The sequence below is a fragment of the Haematobia irritans genome, chromosome 1, assembly GCF_050003625.1.
Source record: "Haematobia irritans isolate KBUSLIRL chromosome 1, ASM5000362v1, whole genome shotgun sequence".
NCBI lineage: Eukaryota > Metazoa > Arthropoda > Insecta > Diptera > Muscidae > Haematobia > Haematobia irritans.
Window position 1 is genome coordinate 139,407,671 of NC_134397.1, and position 20,911 is coordinate 139,428,581.

Sequence of the window (20,911 nt, forward strand, 5' to 3'; positions counted from 1 at the left end):
GAAATAAAATATTGACACAATTTTCTATAGAATTAAAATTTTGACAAAATTTTCTATAGAAATAAAATTTTGACAAAATTTTCTATAGAAATAAAATATTGACACAATTTTCTATAGAATTAAAATTTTGACAAAATTTTCTATAGAAATAAAATTTTGACACAATTTTGTATAGAAATAAAATTTTGACAAAATTTTCTATAGAAATGAAATTTTGACAAAATTGTCTATAGAAAAAAAATTTTGCCAAATTTTCAATAGAAATAAAATTTTGACAAAATTTTCCATAGAAAGAAATTTTTGACAAAATTTTTCATAGAAATAAAATTTTGACAAAATTTTCTATAGAAATAAAATTTTGACAAAATTTTCTATAGAAATAAAATTTTGACAAAATTTTCTATAAAAATAAAATTTTGACAAAATATTTCATAGAAATAAAATTTTGACAAAATTTTCCATAGAAATAAAATTTTGACAAAATTTTCTATAGAAATAAAATTTTGACAAAATTTTCTATAGAAATAAAATGTTGACAAAATTTTCTATAGAAGTAAAATTTCAAATTTTGACAAAATTTTCTATAGAAATAAAATGTGTACAAAATTTTCTATAGAAATAACATTTTGACAAAATTTTCTAAAGAAATAAAATGTTGACAAAATTTTACATAGAAATAAAATTTTGACAAAATTTTCTATAGAAATAAAATTTTGACAAAATTTTCTATAGAAATAAAATGTTGACAAAATTTTCTATAGAAGTAAAATTTCAAATTTTGACAAAATTTTCTATAGAAATGAAATGTGTACAAAATTTTCTATAGAAATAACATTTTGACAAAATTTTCTAAAGAAATAAAATGTTGACAAAATTTTACATAGAAATAAAATTTTGACAAAATTTTCCATAGAAATAAAATTTTGACAAATTTTTCAATAGAAATAAAATTTTGACAAATTGTCTATAGAAGTAAAATTTCAAATTTTGACAAAATATTCCATAGAAATAAAATTTTGACAAAATTTTCCATAGAAATAAAATTTTGACAAAACTTTCCATAGAAATAAAATTTTGACAAAATTTTCTATAGAAATAAAATTTTGACAAAATTTTCTGTAGAAATAAAATTTTGACAAAATTTTCTATAGAAGTAAAATTTCGACAAAATTTTCTATAGAAATAAAATTTTGACAAAATTTTCTATAGAAATAAAATTTTGACAAAGTTTTCCAGATAAATAAAATTTTGGAAAAATTTTCTTAGAAATAAAATTTTACAGAAATTTTCTAGAGAGATAAAATTTTGACAAAATTTTCTAGGATGATTATAATATATAATATTGCAAATACTGAAATAAACTTCTAAAATAGTTAAAACATTTCTTTCGAAGAAAAAACTTTTTTCGATCCACAAAATTTTTATCAAAAACTTCAAAATTAGATTTGGTAAATGTGGTAGATTTTCAAATTTTGGTAAATTATATTTGCCATGAGTGGCAACCGTGTATGATACACAAAAATTGCACCATAGTTTCCAGATTCATAATTGAATATAGCATACATGAAAACCGATTCCCAGATTTGATGTCTAGAGCACATGAGTGATTATTTTTTGATCTGCTTGAAATTCAATTTGTGACATTAGTAATAGCCATTACAACATACCATTATTTTTCCCAACCAAAATATAGCTAGAAACTTCTTCTAGGAGGGACATGGCCCATCCTCTCTGCTATCGAAGGTCTATTCCATGTTTTTGGTAACAATAGGATGATATTTCAGATCGACTCTATTTGAAATTGCTTTAAATTAACTTTTTAGCCATTTTTGAATTTGAAGCAATTGTGAACTACAGGAAAAACAGAAGCATATAATGCAAATTTACGTCGTTTTTGTGAACAATTATTATCTAATTTCATAATAAAAATAAATGCTCGTGGTTTTTAAATGTGTATTTACGATTTGTTTTTATAAAAATATAATGGAAATTTTTGTGATACATAAAGGCTTTTCGCAAGGAAAAAAAAACAAATTAACAAATTTTATAAGAAAATGCTACTTATAAAGCAAAACAACAAAAAAATGCTAGGCTTATAAATAAATAAATAAAAGCTTAAAACCAAACAAAATAATACTTATTAATTACATTTGGTAATGTGCATATTTGCTATAAAACATACAAATGGAAAAGATGACACTTATATATTAATGTACGTGTATGTTTTTTAAACATGTTTTTATTTTAATTAAATTAATGTAAATGTGCTTTGCAAACAATATAAATTTAAAGCATTTCGTTTCATAAATAATACTGTTTCGATTGTAAATAATAAATGAAAATAAACAATGTTAATATCCTAGTTTTATTTATCGATTTTCTTGTAGATGGACGCAAAATGTACGAAAATTATTTTTATTATTAAAACGTATATGCGACAAGTTACATTTTACATATTTAAAAGCAAAACATATTAATTTTGCTTTCCTTGAAAATTTCATAAGATAATTATTCGAGGCAATTAAAAAAAATAGTAAAACTATACGATTCGAAGACAACATGTAACATAATTTAATAATAAATAGAAATTTCTTGTTTCCGTTTCATATTTCATATTGAGTATTATGTTTTTAATACCATATTTAAATTATGTACCATAAGAGTTTAATAAATTTATTAAAAATATTTCGATAATTTATAGAGATTAAAGATTTTGTAGTAAAGAATAGAACATTGTTTTAAAGACAAATTGGTGATGGAGGCATTAGCACCAAATTAATAATTTTAAGAAGACCTATATATATATTTTTTTTATTAATTCAACTATATATGTTTTGTTATAAAAACTAAATTAATTTGTAACTATTCTTCTGATGTTTTTGGAACATCAGCAATGACCACATTTTCTATACACGAACTCAATTTATTTCGAAATGTTTCCAATAGGCCGGCTAAACTCAAACAAAATCCACGACTCGCTGGTACCAATGGAAAATCAGGCATATTATATGTAGCATTGGCGGTTTGTAGTCCATGATCTGCAATTTAAAAAATTAGAAAAGTTTTAAAGTTGAGTCTAAATTAAATGTAATCAACCACACTGAAAAAAAAACAATAAAACCAACAAAAATGAAAATTTTTGGTAAATTTTAGAAAAGTTAAATTATTTTTAGAAAATTTTAACAGTATTACAAACGCTGACATCGCGCCGATATCACAAAAATAAATAAATATTTTTCGACTAAATCAAGAAAATTTATTATTATTATTATTACATAATTAATTTTTTCACTCATTAAAAAGATTTTGTAGTTTGAAGGAAAAAATTGGATTTCAAAATTGCAAGAATGTCTTTAGTGCCATACGAAATTCAAGATGGGCGCATTTGTAGTAAAATGTACAAATTTAAAGAAATAATGAACTGTTTTGTGTACGAATTTAGTAAATTTTTTTTTATCACAATGGACTGAATAGTCTAAGTGAGCCTGATACATCGGGCTGCCACCTATCCTAGTAAATCTTTATGTTTCATTTGTGTATAATTTTTTTCCCGTGTTTTAGTTCATTTAACTAACGTACGCAAAAAATTACTAGAATAAAGGGAACATTCTCCAAACATAATATTTCCATGAACTAAAATAATGTTAAATTGGCTTTAGTGAAATAGAGGGTTCACTTCGTTTGAGCGTAGGAATATAAAAAGTCTTGGCAAAAAAAGTCAAAAACTCGTAGCCCACTTTTAATACACAGAAAAAAAAAATTAGTCTACAATCATGAAATTAATTAATATAATAAATTATGATTAAAACTTTTTTTGGAGCCACCGTGGTGCAATGGTTAGCATGCCCGCCTTGCATACACAAGGTCATGGGTTCGATTCTTGCTTCGACCGTACACCAAAAAGTTTTTCAGCGGTGGATTATCCCACCTCAGTAATGCTGGTGACATTTCTGAGGGTTTCAAAGCTTCTCTAAGTGGTTTCACTACAATGTGGAACGCCATTCGGACTCGACTATAAAAAGGAGGTCCCTTGTCATTGAGCTTAACATGGAATCGGGCAGCATTGTTGATTTACCTCAATTGAAAAAAATATTGGCTATACTTTTTCTGTGAAATGTTGAGTTTTAAAAGTCTTCTTTTTTATATTGGTCAAAGTTGACAAATCAACTTTTAATGCCAAATATGAGCCTAATAATTTTGTATGTACAGGGTATAATAAGTTTGTGCATTTGTATGTAACGCCGAGAATGAGTAGTCATAGACCCATCTTTTAGTATACCGATCTGAGTTGATTTAGCGATGTCCGTCTGTCTGTCTGTCCGTCTGTCTGTCCGTCTGCCTGTCTGTTGATGTATTTTTGTGTGCAAAGTCCAGCTCGCAGTTTAAGTCTGATCGTCCTCAAATTTGGCATAGGGTCCTTTTTCGGCTCAAAGACGATCCCTATTGATTTTCGGTTCAGATTTAGATATAGCTGCATTTATATATTTATAACCGATCTGGTCATAAATGACGTATTTATCAACCGATTTTCTTTCAATTTCGTATAATCGAATATTTTGTGAGTCTCGTAAATTTTGCAAAATATCAGTGAAATCGGTTCAGATTCAGATATAGCTCTCATATATAGCTTTCGCCCGATTTGCCCTATGTCCTCAGGGGCCAATCTGTTGTTCCGATTTACGTAAATTTTTGCACAGGAAGTAGAATTAACATTATAAATATCCACACTGAATTTGGTGGAAATCGGTTCATATTTAGATATAGCTCCCGTATATAGCTTTCGTCCGATTTACACTCCTATGGCCCCAGATGCCAAAGTTTTACCCAGAGTTACGTAAATGCACAGGGAGTAGCATTAACATTTAAAATATGCATACCGAATTTGGTTGAATTCGGTTCAGATTTAGATATAGCTCCCATATATATCTGTCGTCCGATTTACAGATATGACCATTTCCTCCGATTTACTTAAAATTGTGAACAGGGAATGGAAATAACATTTTTAATATGCATGCCAAATTTAGATGAAATTGGTTCAGATTTAGATATAGCTGCCATATATATCTTTCGTCCGATACGCATTTATATGGCCCCAGAGGTCACATACAGTAGGACTAACATTCTTGCAACACATGCCAAATTTGGTTAAAATCGGTTCAGATTTAGATGAAATTCCCATATATATCTTCCGCCCGACTCAGATTCATATGACTACGGAGGCCAAAGTTTAATTTCGAAAATTTTGATATTTTGCACTGAGAGTTCAATTAAAATTTTAGCAATGTGTGCCAAATTTTATCAAAATCTGCTCAGAATTAGACAAAGCCCCCATATATATGTTCTTCCGATTTTAGCAAATATGGCCAAAATACCCACATGTTCCTTGTAAAATCGTCACTGTTAAGTCGAAAACTCGCAAAAATGATTCAAATTTACCTATACTCTAATTCGTATATATCGACCTATAAATCATAAATGAAGATTTTTGTCCCGGTCATTAACCAATTTAAATTTTGAATCTAGAGATTTTGTGAAATTTTAAAAAATCGGTTCATAAATATTTGTATATGTGAAAATAAACCTTTATATAGCTCCTAACAAATTTGAAGGTGTTAAGATGGTATCAAAAATGTTGGTATACATAGTGGTGAAGGGTATAATATAGTCGGCCCGCCCGACTTTAGACTTATCGTACTTGTTTCTTATTCATAACAGCAAAAAATTATATGGTGGTAGGTAAAAACGAACAAAAACAATTGAAAAGCCGATTTCTATTAGCAAAAATTGAGTAATCGATTTTTTTCGTTTGGTTGACAAGTCTAGGAGATAAGTTTTAATATTCCCAGACCCTTTAACCAATAAAACTATTTACCTTCTTTTCCGGTATCCACACTGGTATTTGGCAACATACGCCTATGACTTTCTTTCGATAATTCCATCCAACCCTTAATACGTTCATACATCTGCATACCACTCTTTTTAAAATGTATTATAATTTCATTGCGAAATATTTCGGAAGGATTTTGTATCAATTTTGTTGTAGCTTGAACCATTTTAATCATAACCATTTCATTATACATTCTTGAATTCTCTCGGCCTTGTTGAGTATCTGTGGATTAAAGAAATGATGAAAGCCAATATTTTTGTGCCCAGACATTTTCTCTAACCTTTTTGCTTATCATAGCCAGCTTCATTGAAATATGGTTCTGGTACTAAAATAAGACCTTGTATGGAAACTATTACTTGTAACAAAGTGCTTTTGGGACCCCACATTTCGCTTTCCTTTCCAGTCCATGTTCCCAAAAGTGATACACACACTTTACCATCTTCATAGAGATTGGGATTTAAACGATCCGAACAATAGCTAATGTAGTGACACAATGGCGGATCCTTGGGATAATCACGTCCCAGTTGTATATCAAAGAAGAACATACCATCTTCGTATGGAGTTTTTTTGGGACCTTCAATCATAACACTTAACAGATCCATACGATCTTCAAAAATTCTGCGGAAAAAAGTTAAAGGATTTTACCAAATGATATTCGGCGATAACATTCACCCTAACTTACCTAACCCACACACCCGGTGGAAGAGAATTTTTTAGCATACGATGCTCTCTTTGCACAGCCTTATAATATTGTTGCGTATTATTTGGATGAAATATAGTTAAATGAAATTTGTGGTTTTTAGGCGCTGCAGGTAATACTTGGAAACACTCGGTGCTTGCGTTTGCTATAGGGTGAAGACCAGCTTCAATTGCTTTAGTAATAGAACTATCAGTTGCAGAATTAGAAGGTGGCGTAGAGGTTTCACCCGCATCATTTGAATTTACAACTGATTCTTTTGTGGTGGTCAACTGCATATTTATGTCCAAGTCCTCACCGCCATCATTATCGTTATCATTATTCTGATTTTCCATAGATAGTGGTAAAACATCAGTAGCATTATCTTTGGTTTCTTTTCCTTGATCTTCTAAATTTTGAAAATCTATAACAGTTTCTAAAGTCTCATCATCCATTTGATCGATATCAAAGATATCGCTTAAATTAACTTGATCATCTTTATAGTATTTTTCACGTATTTCATCAAGGCATTTCACCAATTGTTCCTTGAGTAAAGAACATAACCGGACACACACCATTTCGGGGGCAACATCTTCGGGTATTTCTATACTACTGCAGGATATTGATTTTTGATTATCATTTACTTTGGTTATGGAATTATTCGTATCGATATTTGTTAGATCTGAGGAACTTGTACAGCTTGTCGAACTGCCATCACAGTTTTCATTACGCGAGTAATTACCCGAATCATCTTGGGATGTGGATATATTATGTACTGCATTGCCCGAACTATCGTCCGTGAAGGTCTTCAATAGACTTGTCTTCTCGAAGGCCTTCTCAATGTTCAGCATGGCCGAGTTTAAAAGTTGATTCTTTTCGGCATTGTATTGTTTATTTTTATTAGGTGATATTTCGAATTGTGGTACTACCACTTGTACTGTGGCGGCAGCTTCAACACCATAATGTTGATCATCACAGTTAGTTTCCGAGGTTTGTTCTTCTATTGGCACTTTATCACTCTTTCTCTGCTCTCGTGCAGCAACCGGTGAGCAACGCTTTTTTATATTAGTCGAAGACATTGTCGCATTGGTCGCATGATTACTGGCACATTTGAAAGGTGTGGAAGATATATTAAAGAGTACTTTTGGAGCATATTCCTTGGACGATAAACCACTTAAGATTTGTTGTCCTGATTGCATGGATTGTTTTTGGCCACAGCTATTCACTGCCACAATAGCACTATAGTATTGAATATGTTGTTGAGATTTTGTTGGGCTAGGACTGGTTGCGATTGCCTGTGCTCCATCATTGAATAGACGATTCTTCTGATCTTGAGCACGATCACATAGAGACTGTTTTCCAACACGGCGAACTCGTTCAATAAGGCCCTGAATGGAAGAGATTAACGGGTGATTGACAATACAATATACACTAAATTGAAAAATAAATTTCAAATAAACACCTAATTAAGTTTGCAATAATCGATTTCTTTACAAAAATAAAAAAAATCCTTCTTTTCGCTATGGGCCTGTTAACCAATTTCTAGGTTGATAAACTGTCACTAGTATTAGATTATTGGACACAATCAAGCCACCAAACTAGACTGCGAATCGATGATGTGCTATGGCCGAACCGGTTTAGCTACACTATTTTCAAGGATCCTACTCAGATCTGCCACTCCCCTTCTAAAAATATTTTTTCCAGCAGGAGGTTGCTGTCCTAAAATAAAAATAGACAAATTGGGAGCGTCTATAGTGCAATGACTAGCATGCCCGCCTTGCATACAAAGGGCCATGGGTTCGTCCAAAAACTTAAACGTTTTTATGGTTTTCGGGTTTGGTTTATCTCGTCTCAGAAATACTGTCGGTGTTTCTGAATGTTACTCGCTGTTCGAACTCGGCTATAAAATGAAGGTCAATTGTCATTGAGATAAACATATAATTGGGCATCATAAATTGATAAGAAAGAACACCACATATGGTGGATTTTCAATTTTTTATAGAAATAAAATTTTGACAAAATTTTCTATAGAAATAAAATTTTGACAAAATTTTCTATGGAAATAAAATTTTGACAAAATTTTCTATGGAAATAAAATTTTGACAAAATTTACTATAGAAATAAAATTTTGACAAAATTTACTATAGAAATAAAATTTTGACAAAATTTTCCATAGAAATAAAATTTTGACACAATTTTCCATAGAAATAAAATTTTGATGAAATTTTCTATAGAAATAAAATTTTGATGAAATTTTCTACAGAAATACAATTTTGACAAAATTTTCTATAGAAATAAAATTTTGACAAAATTTTCAATAGAAATAAAATTTTGACACACTTTTCTATAGAAATAATATTTTGACACCATTTTCTATAGAAATAATAAAATTTTGACAAGATTTTCTATAGAAATAAAATTTTCCATTTGTTTTGTTTTGTTATTGTTGGTTTTGTTCTTTAAGCATTGTTGTTGTCTTTTATTGCAGCTTAAAACCATACATTGACTAAACTACAAGTGTAGCTTAACCAACAGAGGAAAATAATGTTTGTCAAATTTATTTGGGCAAAGCCCTATAGACTGCAAGATGGTTGGATGGACGCACGTTTCGGAATTACCACATTCCTCATCAGCATCCTCTACTTGCAGCAAAAAAAATGTTTGTTTCGAATTTATTTCGGCATAAGCCGGCTATCAATGTAAAACCTTTTTTCGGAGGGTTCAAGTGTGGTTTTTGTTGGGTTTAATAAAATGCCTGAATTTATTCTGATAATTGGTTGATAGTTTTGCTGCAAGTAGAGGATGCTGATGAGGAATGAGGTAATTCCGAAACGTGCGTCCATCCAACCATCTTGCAGTCTATAGGGCTTTGCCCAAATAAATTTGACAAACATTCTTTTCCTCTGTTGGTTAAGCTACACTTGTAGTTTAGTCAATGTATGGTTTTAAGCTGCAATAAAAGACAAAAACGAAATAAAATTTTGACAAAATTTTCCATAGAAATAAAATTTTGACAAACATTTCTATAGAAATAAAATTTTGACAAAAATTTCTATACAAATAAAATTTTGAAAACATTTTCTATAGAAATAAAATTTTGACAAAATTTTCTATAGAAATAAAATTTTGACAAAAATTTCTATAGAAATAAAATTTTGACGAAATTTTCTAAAGAAATAAAATTTTGAAAAAAATTTCCATAGAAATAAAATTTTGACAAAATTTTCTATAGAAATAAAATTTTGACAAAATTTTCTATAGAAATAAAATTTTATATTACATGTTAGCCTGATACCGAAACAGGCAATTGACGTCCAAATGCATTATATCTAATTATACAATTATTTTTCGAGCTTTATGGACAGATATAGATTAAGGAACATGGTTAATAGAGCCATTGAAAAGAAAACGCCAGATACCAATCTATACACGCCTGGACTGTACATGTTTCGGTTCGGGCGAATGAACCTTTCCACAGCCTTTAGTATAGATCTGGCTGGGAGAGATAACTCAATTTTGGGCCCTTTATGCTAACTCCTTATGGAGAAAACATTTGGGAAATTTTCCTCTTACAAATTGAATCATCTTTTCTCCCACTGTACATCATCTTTTCATATAACTTACGAGTCCCTTAATCTTATTTTTATTTCGTTTTGTTACATAGTAATGCAACAACACGAAATTTATTTTTAGAAAGCTAATTTGTTAGAATTCACCTAAGTGGTGAACAGTCGAACAATGCTTATTGTTTCTACAGTCAACTACAACATATGACAATTAACAGAAACTGGTTTCCAGGATACAACAACAATTCTAACGCGTACATTAGTCGTGTTTTTCCTAGTTTTACGACGGGCTCATCGTTGCTTATTATATTACATGTTAGCCTGATACCGAAACAGGCAATTGACGTCACCACTTAGGTGAATTCTAACAAATTAGCTTTCTAAAAATAAATTTCGTGTTGTTGCATTACTATGTAACAAAACGAAATAAAAATAAGATTAAGGGACTCGTAAGTTATATGAAAAGATGATGTACAGTGGGAGAAAAGATGATTCAATTTGTAAGAGGAAAATTTCCCAAATGTTTTCTCCATAAGGAGTTAGCATAAAGGGCCCAAAATTGAGTTATCTCTCCCAGCCAGATCTATACTAAAGGCTGTGGAAAGGTTCATTCGCCCGAACCGAAACATGTACAGTCCAGGCGTGTATAGATTGGTATCTGGCGTTTTCTTTTCAATGGCTCTATTAACCATGTTCCTTAATCTATATCTGTCCATAAAGCTCGAAAAATAATTGTATAATTAGAAATAAAATTTTGACAAAATTTTCCATAGAAATAATATTTTGACAAAATTTTATAGAAATAAAATTTTGACAAAATTTTCTATAGAAATAAAATTTTGACAAAATTTTCTATAGAAATTAAATTTTTACTAAATTTTCTATAGAAATAAAATTTTGACAAAATTTAATGTTTATAGAAAATAAATAAAATTTTGACAAAATTTATAGAAATAAAATTTTGACAAAATTTTCTTTAGAAATAAACTTTTGACAAAATTTTCTATAGAAATAAAATTTTGACAAAATTTTCTACAGAAACAAATTTTTTACAAAACTTTCTATAGAAAATTTTGATTATTAAACCAATAGATACTTGTTCGGGAGCGAATACCATAAACACCAATAAACGAGCTTGTGACTCCCATATTTACAGATCGTTGGTGGGAAATATTCCCAAGACGCCTCGTCTCACTAACTCTCCCCTTCGTTTGATGCAGCTCCTTGATGAACGTTTTGAAAAACTTAGTAAGAGATTTGAAGATCGGACGACCGTTGTGCTTCGTGACTCGACAGATCATATTGAAACTATTAACAAGGGTTTTGAAGAACGTTTCAATACTATGTTAAGGGAATCCGAAAAACGTCTCCTGAACGAATTTGATAGAAAACTTTGCGATCTTAGAGAGGAATTCTTTGACATAAATGAAAGAATTACTAAATTAAAGCATGTTGTTGAGGAAGTCGCACACCTAAAATATGAAGTAAAGAAATTGAAGCTCCAAGTGCTCAGGCAAGAAAATGTCCCATTAGCTGCGGATGTCCGTATAAATGGGATTCCTTTCGAAGAGAGTGAAAATCTAAACGATGTTTGTGGAAGGATTTGTACCAACTGTAATGTGTCCGTAACGAAACTGAAGTCTATTCACCATTTGAAGAATAGAAATAACACAAAGAAAAATCTTTCTCAAGATGCGGTGATTATTGCTAGATTTATGTCACCTTACGATAAAAATGTTTTCCTCACACACGTTACTTCATATAAGAAGACAAACAACTACAACCTTCTACTTAATGCTATTGGCTTCGACTCAGACCGGAAGTGAGCAATCAATCAAATGTTGAACAAATTATGTTAAACTTTTTTTAAATTGTTCTGTTTCAAACATTAAAAATAAATACCTACCATGAAATTGTCTTCATGAAAGAAGTTTGTATTTAGTAAACGATCCAAGTAACGACAACCTTTATACACTGTAAGTAGTTTTTTCATAACCTATTAATAATAAAAAATAATAAAATAGATATAATTAATAAAGGCTTCGAATCTCATTCGTAGCTTCTTTACCTCCGGATTTTGTAAATTCGGGCTTAAATTGAAAATCTCTTCTAATCGTGCTACAGCCACTCGGGCCTTTTCAATATTCGATAATACATGAGATTCCGACATGGACAATTTTAAACTACTGCCAGCTCCACCACCATATTCACTATTTTCCGATTCTGTTTCCCAGGAATCCTCTGACTCACGTTCCCAAACACCTTGATCATATTGGCCAACTTCGAAAAGATCCTGTGGCCAACACATACTAATGTGACCATCAACCCACCAGACTTTAACATGACCATCAATGCAATTATCAATAATTTGACCAGCTGTACATTTAGCATCATCGCCAACAAAATTTGCCACTCGTATAACCATGGTACCAGGACGATATTGAAAATCGGGATGATCTTTTAAATCATAAACACTAACTTCCGATTCACCTTTATAGGAAGGCCTAAGGGAACAATGCCTGTGAGAAACTATGCAAATTACTTTACATTTTATGTTATAGTTACTTGGGTTCATCTGCAGATGTATAGGTTGTAAACCATTTTACGCGAGCAATTCTTCCTTCGTGATCTACAGTTTGAATGACACCATAATCACGATAATTGACATCGGACTCCTCGATTCCTGATATAACAAAGTCACCGGGGAAAAATTCCTAGAATTATTAATAAAAAGGCAAAGTAAAAGGTATGTGTATATAAAAGATAAAAAATTCACTGCTGCATATCTACTGAAATAAATCCCTTACACTTACATGATTATCAATATGATGAATGGGATATAATTCCGTCGAAGGTATATCACATTCTATGGTACCATCTTGCCAGACAACTGTTGCAGTACTATATATCAAGAGAGCTTCTGTTGCTAAATCTTCACCTTCTTTGGGGCAAAATTCCTTTTTGTTTTCACATAAAAATGGTTTCTTATAGTTTTTGCGAGCTTTTTTCTTGAGTTGACGTTTTGTTAGATGGACAGGGCTGGTGCGCGAGGGGCTTGATCCTGTTGACATAGTTGTTGTAGTGCTAAGTGCATCATCGGTAAGATTATAAGGTTTAAGGCCGATTTCAGGGTCAAAATCATCTTCATCATCAACATCTTCCTCCATGGATATCCATTCATTTTCATCCTCTTTTTCATTAGCCGATGTGGTTTTAAGATTTGCTAAAGATTCTCTATTGGGATGGCTATTATTATATTTACCATTTTTAAGTGAATTTCTTTTGGATTTAATTGTGGCCTTATCGTCTAAACCTAGATTCAGTTTTTTCTTAAACTTTTCATAATTATGGTGTAAACCTCCAGCTGAACCGCCTGCAGCTGGTCCATTCAATGTTGGTGGATTAAAGAAAAATTGTTGATGGAGTTTCATCTGTTCTTCAAAAATAATTTTATATTTTTCTGATTGTTCGTTTTCCCAATCTGATTTTTTCATAATAGTATCACAGGAAGAAAATGTTAGATAACATTGATCATCGATTTGCAGCATAAGCGATTCGAAGAGATTCAAACGTTTTAGGTTATTCAGATCCTCGCCAGTTATACGAGATGGTGGCTGTGATGTAATGGACTGCAAACTTGCCTCATCTGACAGGGCTTTACATTGCCAATGGACCCAAACGGAAGCGGTATAGATACTTTCAATTTTAAACTACAAATTTCAAAGAAACAATAATCACATAAAACTCAATTTCTGTTTGTTTTTTCGAATATACCTTTCTAAGTAATGGTTTTCCTTTCTTATTCTTGCTCAATGGTATATCCGGGGTTAATATCTTGATATTTTCCATTGGAGGTAAAGAACCAATTATTGTATTACCAGGATAGAATGCAGGAGCGAAATTGCCCCGTTTATATCCTTCAAAATCTTCAAATAAATGGAAATGGCTTGATGAAATTTCTATACGACAACCATTTATTGATCTGCAAGAAAAGACCGAATTTTTGTTTACAATACTATGGGACGGACTACGCTTCTATGGTTTCTTACCTTATAACAGCTTTCTTTTCCACCTCTGAGATACTGCCTACCCATGAATTTAAATACACAGCACTATCCACTTGCCAATTTGCGAACGTTCTTAAACGTTCAGCATTAACATTTTTAATTACATATTTAGTGCCCAATACCTTGACATCTGCTCTCATATTAATATCGCGGCAGTAACCTCGTTGAGTTTCTTTTCCACGTAACAAACGTCTCACCACATCTCCAGGCATTAATGTACGATCTACTAAACCGATCTACAAGTGAATGAAATTTAAAGGATTTTTTTAGTGCAAAGGTTTTATATCTTCTTATAATAAATGTAAAAAAAATGTATAGGAAAACAAAAGATATTTTTTGTTCAACATATTTTTATACCCTCCACATAGGATGGGGGTATATTAACTTTGTCATTCCATTTGTAACACATCGAAATATTGCTCTAAGACCCCATAAAGTATATATATTCTGGGTCGTGGTGAAATTCTTAGTCGATCTAAGCACGTCCGTCCGTCCGTCGGTTGAAATCACACTAACTTCCGAACGAAACAAGCTATCGACTTGAAACTTAGCACAAGTAGTTGTTATTGATGTAGGTCGGATGGTATTGCAAGTTTGACATATCGGACCACTTTTACGTATAGCCCCCTTTTAAACCGACGCTCAGACCATGCAAAATTGCTGGTCCATGCAAACATGCAAAAATTGGTCCACATCGGTCCATAATTATATATAGCCCCCATATAAACCGATCCCCGGATTTGGCTTGCAGAGCCTATAAGAGAAGCAAATTTCAACCGATCCGGCCTCTTGGAGGAGAAAAATTCATCCAATCCGGTTGAAATTTGGTACATAGTGTTAGTATATGGTCTCTAACAACCATGCAAAAATTGGTCCACATCGGTCCATAATTATATATAGCCCCCATATAAACCGATCCCCAGATTTGACCTCCGGAGACTCATATATGAGCAAAATTCATCCGATTTGGTTGAAATTTGGTACATGGTGTTAGTATATGGTCTCTAACAACCATGCAAGAATTAGTCCATATCGGTCCATACCAAAATTTTATTTCTACAGAAAATTTTGTCAAAATGTTACTACTATAGAAAATTTTGTCAAAATGTTATTACTATATAAAATTTTGTCAAAATTTTATTTCTATAGAAAATTTTGTCAAAATTTTATTTCTATAGAAAATGTTGTCAACATTTTATTACTAGAAAAAATTTTGTCACGATTTTATTTCTATAGAAAATTTTGTGAAAATTTTATTTCTATAGAAAATTTTGTCAAAATTTTATTTCTGTACAAAATTTTGTCAAAATTTTATTTCTATAGAAAATTTTGTCAAAGTTTTATTTCTATAGAAAAATTTGTCAAATTTTATTTCTATAGAAAATTTTGTCAACATTTTATTACTATACAACATTTTGCACGATTTTATTTCTATAGAAAATGTTGTCAAAATTTTATTGCTATAGAAAATTTTGTCAAAATTTTATTTCTATAGAAAATTTTGTCAAACTGAATTATATACGTATTTAATCGGCCTTTTTATTTGTTTAATATATACCCCGTATGGACTAACTTACAATTGAGAAGACGGTGTTAATAATATAGAAAATTTTGTCAAACTGAATTATATACGTATTTAAATCGGCCTTTTTTATTTGTTTAATATATACCCCGTATGGACTAACTTACAATTGAGAAGACGGTGTTAATAAGTTTTAAGATACCTTGCCTTCGGCAAGTGTTACCACAACCCAAGTAATTCGATTGGGGACGACAGTCTTTAGTACAAGTTTCTATGCAATCCATGGTGGAGTGTACATAAGATTCGGCCTGGCCGAACGGTCCCATCGCCCACTTTCCCGCCCTTTCCGACCGTGAGGGCCTCGTCTCCATGACGTATGGACACCATGATCCAGAATTTGAAATCGATAAATTCAAATTCAAACATTTATGAGATAAAATTAGGGAGAACCAGCAATATATGGTTTACCCTGTTAAACTAGTGCACCTTAATTTGAGATGCCTTATCAATGTCAAGAAGAAGAATATTTATATCCCAATAGAGTTTTTTAAAAACCAAATATGAATGGCAAATAAGAAGTTCCATCTAAAAATTAAACAAAATGGCTAATTCTTTTAAAATATTTTTAGGCCGAAAACCCATGTTGTTAGCACCTATATTACCTGTTTTTTTTCATAATTCATTGTGATTGTAAATATATAAATAAATAAAATAAATAAATTTGTACTTCCATTAGCCTAAAAATGGAACAGGTGGCACGCAGTGATAAGAGAGAAGTTTACTACTGTGTTATCACCATGGATTGAATAGTCTCAGTGATCCTGAAATAAATCGCTGCCACTTTACCTAACCTAAACTAAAACAGTCACTCGAATTCGAATCAATTTTGGGTTTTCTATTTTGGAATGTTATTTCTTTTGCACGAGAATATCATATCGATGTCTCCATTTCAAAGTACGCTAAGTCTAAAAAGTGAATTTTACAGGAAACAAGTTCAAAGTATTTTTTTGCCTTAAAATCATATTTATTGTAGATTTCATTTAGAATGTACGAATTCAAAATAGTGATAATAGAACATGGCTAAAAATGACTTAGACCACTTTAGACCGATGAAAGCTTTTTCCCCTTTTCGGATTGGAAATTTTTAAAACTTTATTTAGTCACAAGCTACATACAATATTAACCATAACTTTTGATAGAAGTGTCCAATAAATTCGAACTTTTCACAGGATGCAATTCACATCATCCCGAATAAAAAACAACGAACTCCATCAAAAAATTCAAATTCGACTTAGTGTATTCTGGAATGAGGACATCGATACATTGATTATCAGAAATGAGTATTTTCAAAACGTTGGCCTGAGGTATCTCATATGAAATTCGTTTATATTACGAAAAAAAAGATTTCATATGAGATACGGGAATAGGCCATTAATGCCAATTGTAGACATACTAATATTAAAAATTAATTTACTGAAATGTTTATTTTTATCAATATAAAGTTTAATTAACTAAATTAATTAAGTGGGTTTTCGTTTCGCTTAAAATATATTACACTACCTTTTCCCACAATGTATTTTCGCCCAAATGATAGTATTTGATAGTATTATTCCAAAGTTATTGTTAATTCAACATATATTGTGAGGGATACAGGATCCAAAATCTATGACAGTGTCTTTCATATTTTGCCATCAATTTCAATAATGTTGTACGTTTTTTTCCAATCGAAGTCCCATGAGTTAAATAAAATTGTTATTCCATTCCCGTAACTGAAGTAGGTCAGGTTAGGTTAAAGTGGCAGCCCGATTAAGTTTCAGGCTCACTTAGACTATTCAGTCCATTGTGATACCACATTAACTAAAAGTACCTATTACATATGGGGACTTCTAGTTTTAACCACTGAACCTTCTCTATTATTTTCTTTTGTTGAACCAACCAGATTGTTCCAAAAACATTAACAGACTGCTTAAGTTAACTTTTTCCAGGTCCGCCAGTAATCTAAAGCTATATGCCCCTAAAATTCGCTTACGCCTTACACAAAATGCAGGACACTCACACAAGAGGTGTTTAATTGATTCCTTTTCCTCCGCATCATGACAGCTCATACAGTAGTCATTATACTTCGCACCAACAGTTTTTGCAAATTCGCCTATCAGGCAGGAGGTCCCTTGTCATTGAGCTTAACATGGAATCGGGCAGCACTCTGTGATAAGAGAGAAGTTCACCACTGTGGTATCACAATGGACTGAATAGTCTAAGTGAACCCGATACATCGGACTGCCACCTAACCTAACCTAGATAAGTTATAAAAGCTGATGTTCTCTGTAAGCTCAATGATAGAGGTGATTCCGAACGGAGAGTCATGCTTTAAAAAAATGAAAACACATTTTGATGTTCCGCCGAAACTGAGGTACAAACAAACAACGTTTGATTTTTCTACAAAAAAACATTGAAATTAAGAGTGCAAATACATACATGAAGACAATTGGACATTTATCTTGCCAAAACTTGAATGGAAAAGTTCCCCTATTTCATAACTAGGCATATCTGTGTTAGCATCAGCACATCAAATTACATAGCAACCCAATAAAAAAGCGTCGCCAAAAACGTAGTGAAAATATTCGTTTTGGTTCCGAAAGTGGTTCAAAATTGGCGCAGAAGCATTTAACATTGGCTTCAACAGCCCTTACATTGAATTTGGTGTGATCCGAATTTAGTGTTTTGGATGTGAATTAAAAAAATTTTGTGATATTTTGCCTAATAAATAATTTTTATAATTTTTTTATGATTTTTAATGCATTATTAGCAATATTTTTAGCATTTTTTTTTTTGACAAACTTTAATTTGTACAATTTTATTAGTTCCTACTCTGTTTTTAAACTATTTGAAACAAAAAAAGTTAAAATTACCCGTTAAAAGTGTGCATTAAAAGAGCTTCCCGTGTAATAAACATAAAGAATACCTATACTAGAACATTTTTAGAAGTGCTTTAAAAAAATTAGAACATTTTCCAAAAATCTTTGTTTTTATAGTTTTTGATTGTGATATTTTTCGAATATGTCGAACACCTTCATTGTATGTCCCAAGAAAAATCAATTTTTAATAGATAAAGTAACTAGCTCGCCACTGTGTTTAACTTTATGTATAAACTATGCTAATAACTTTATCTCCTTTATTTCCCTGAGGACTGAAAACGATGGTATTCGAAATATTGGAAATATGTCGCAATAAAACATTATAAAACCAAAACTTTATTTTAGGGAGCCACCATGGTGCAATGGTTAGCATGCCCACCTTGACCAAACACCTAAAAGTTTTTCAGCGGTGGATTATGCCACCTCAGTAATGCTGGTGACATTTCTGAGTGTTTCAAAGCTTCTCTAAGTGGTTTCACTGCAATGTGGAACGCCGTTCGGATTCGGCTATAAAAAGGAGGTCCCTTGTCATTGAGCTTAACATGAAATCAGGTAGCACTCAGTGATAAGAGAGAAGTTCACCATTGTGCGGTATCACAATGGACTGAATAGTCTAAGTGAGCCAACTAACCTAACCTAAGACTTTGTTTTATTACAACATGGCTCAAGCCTTACAAACTCCACAAATTATACTGAAAAGTCAACCATACAACTACAAGTTTTACATAAACTTTAGACCAAATTTTTCGACAAACTATCAGTAAATTGTTTTGAATATGGAATGTGGAGCACAGAGAAAAAAATTTAAATAATCCTGAATGTATCCTGCTCCTCATCACAAACTCGTCGTTTAAATTGACTAAAAGTGAGCTTTCGCAGCTTCCACTTTCTCATGGTGGCATATGGTTGAATGGACCATTATCCAAACATTTTAAGTTAAAATATTTTATGGATTAATCACTGGTTCATTACATTTTTGATTCGCAAATTTAACGTGAGATATATGAACTATATGAATTATTCCAGTTTCATTTTTCCTCTAAATATTTTATGGGTACAAGAGGTTAAGCTAAAGTGAAGATGGTATCAGAAACCTTGGATTAGAATTCTCGTCAAACTAATCCTTCTATGCATTCAATTAAGTTTTTACTTTTTTCCTTTTCTTTTAAACTTTATTCCTTTGAGGAACCGGGAGCTGAAACTTCAATAACCTTCAAACAGCTTTAACATTGAAATATGGAGAAAATAACCTTCGAATAATAGATGTGACAGTTATTGTTGTTCTTTCTCTTGCTTATGTCTATTCTAATTGTCGCATTTTTTGCTCATTGCTTCAACAATCAGCTCATCCCCTCTACCTGATATTTTTCATAAACAATTTTGAAGCGAATAAGAAATCATAGCAATTTACAGTTATCCTTCAGAGTAATGTAAAATTGCATAACTGTTTCTATGGAGAATTGGTTGATAAATTATGGTAATGACTTAGTTTTGTTTGGAAATGTTTTTTTTGAACTTACCGTATTTTCTGCATGAACTCTATCTTTGTCTTCTGGATACCAGGCGACACGCACCTCGCCCTTGGACAATGTCTCACCAAACTCTTCATCATTATCATCTTGGTCGGCTGCTGTTTGCAAAACACAACCAAATTTAACACGCCCTTTCTTATCGATGCGAAATACTTCATCTTCATAGAAATACATGTTATCTGCAGGAGTTCCTTCTTCCGCAACAATAGCGGAAGAACTTGAGTCATTACCATTTTGAGGTGAACTTAAAACGATACTATTATTTTCTGTTATTATTTGTAATTTGGGTGAGGCACCAGATTTATTAATGGCATCAGACTCTTTTGTTTTCACACTTGAATTCGAATCTGTAGAGGATGATGATTCATGTTGTGGCAATTTGTTATTTTCGCTATTTTCTTCAAGGGGAATATTACTGATATTTGACGGGCCATCTTTAGGGACTTCAGTGTCCACCACTTCCATTATATTTCACTTTAGCAAAAATTATCGTATTTCCCCGCTTGAGAAATTTAATTTCGTTACATAAACTAAATTATAATCGTTTGTAAATTGTATCTGCTTAATAAATAGGAATTTTGCAATATTTTTTTCTTGTTTTTCGTTGAGTTAATTTAATAAATATATTTAAAAAATTTTCCTATTCCTCTTTTTCCTTGTTGCCTTGAAGAACTAACAGATACCAAAGACGAACATCGTCGTTTGACAGGAAACAATAAAATTGACATTTGCTGACAACTGTAAAA

The 20,911-nt window shown here is 31.4% G+C and overlaps 1 protein-coding gene across 1 annotated transcript; it reads right to left on the reverse strand.

Moving 5' to 3' along the window:
• Positions 1-1,939: 1,939 nt before the first annotated feature.
• On the reverse strand, positions 1,940-20,847 carry LOC142221906 ((E3-independent) E2 ubiquitin-conjugating enzyme UBE2O). Its single transcript, XM_075291773.1, has 11 exons — positions 20,154-20,847; positions 14,179-14,432; positions 13,904-14,111; positions 12,943-13,839; positions 12,695-12,843; positions 12,198-12,633; positions 12,036-12,125; positions 6,570-7,951; positions 6,168-6,505; positions 5,873-6,109; positions 1,940-3,038 (listed from the first exon to the last, which is right to left on the reverse strand). Exons 1-11 carry the CDS (start codon positions 20,628-20,630, stop codon positions 2,863-2,865), a joined length of 4,644 nt encoding a protein of 1,547 aa, XP_075147888.1. The 5' UTR covers positions 20,631-20,847; the 3' UTR covers positions 1,940-2,862.
• Positions 20,848-20,911: the final 64 nt, after the last annotated feature.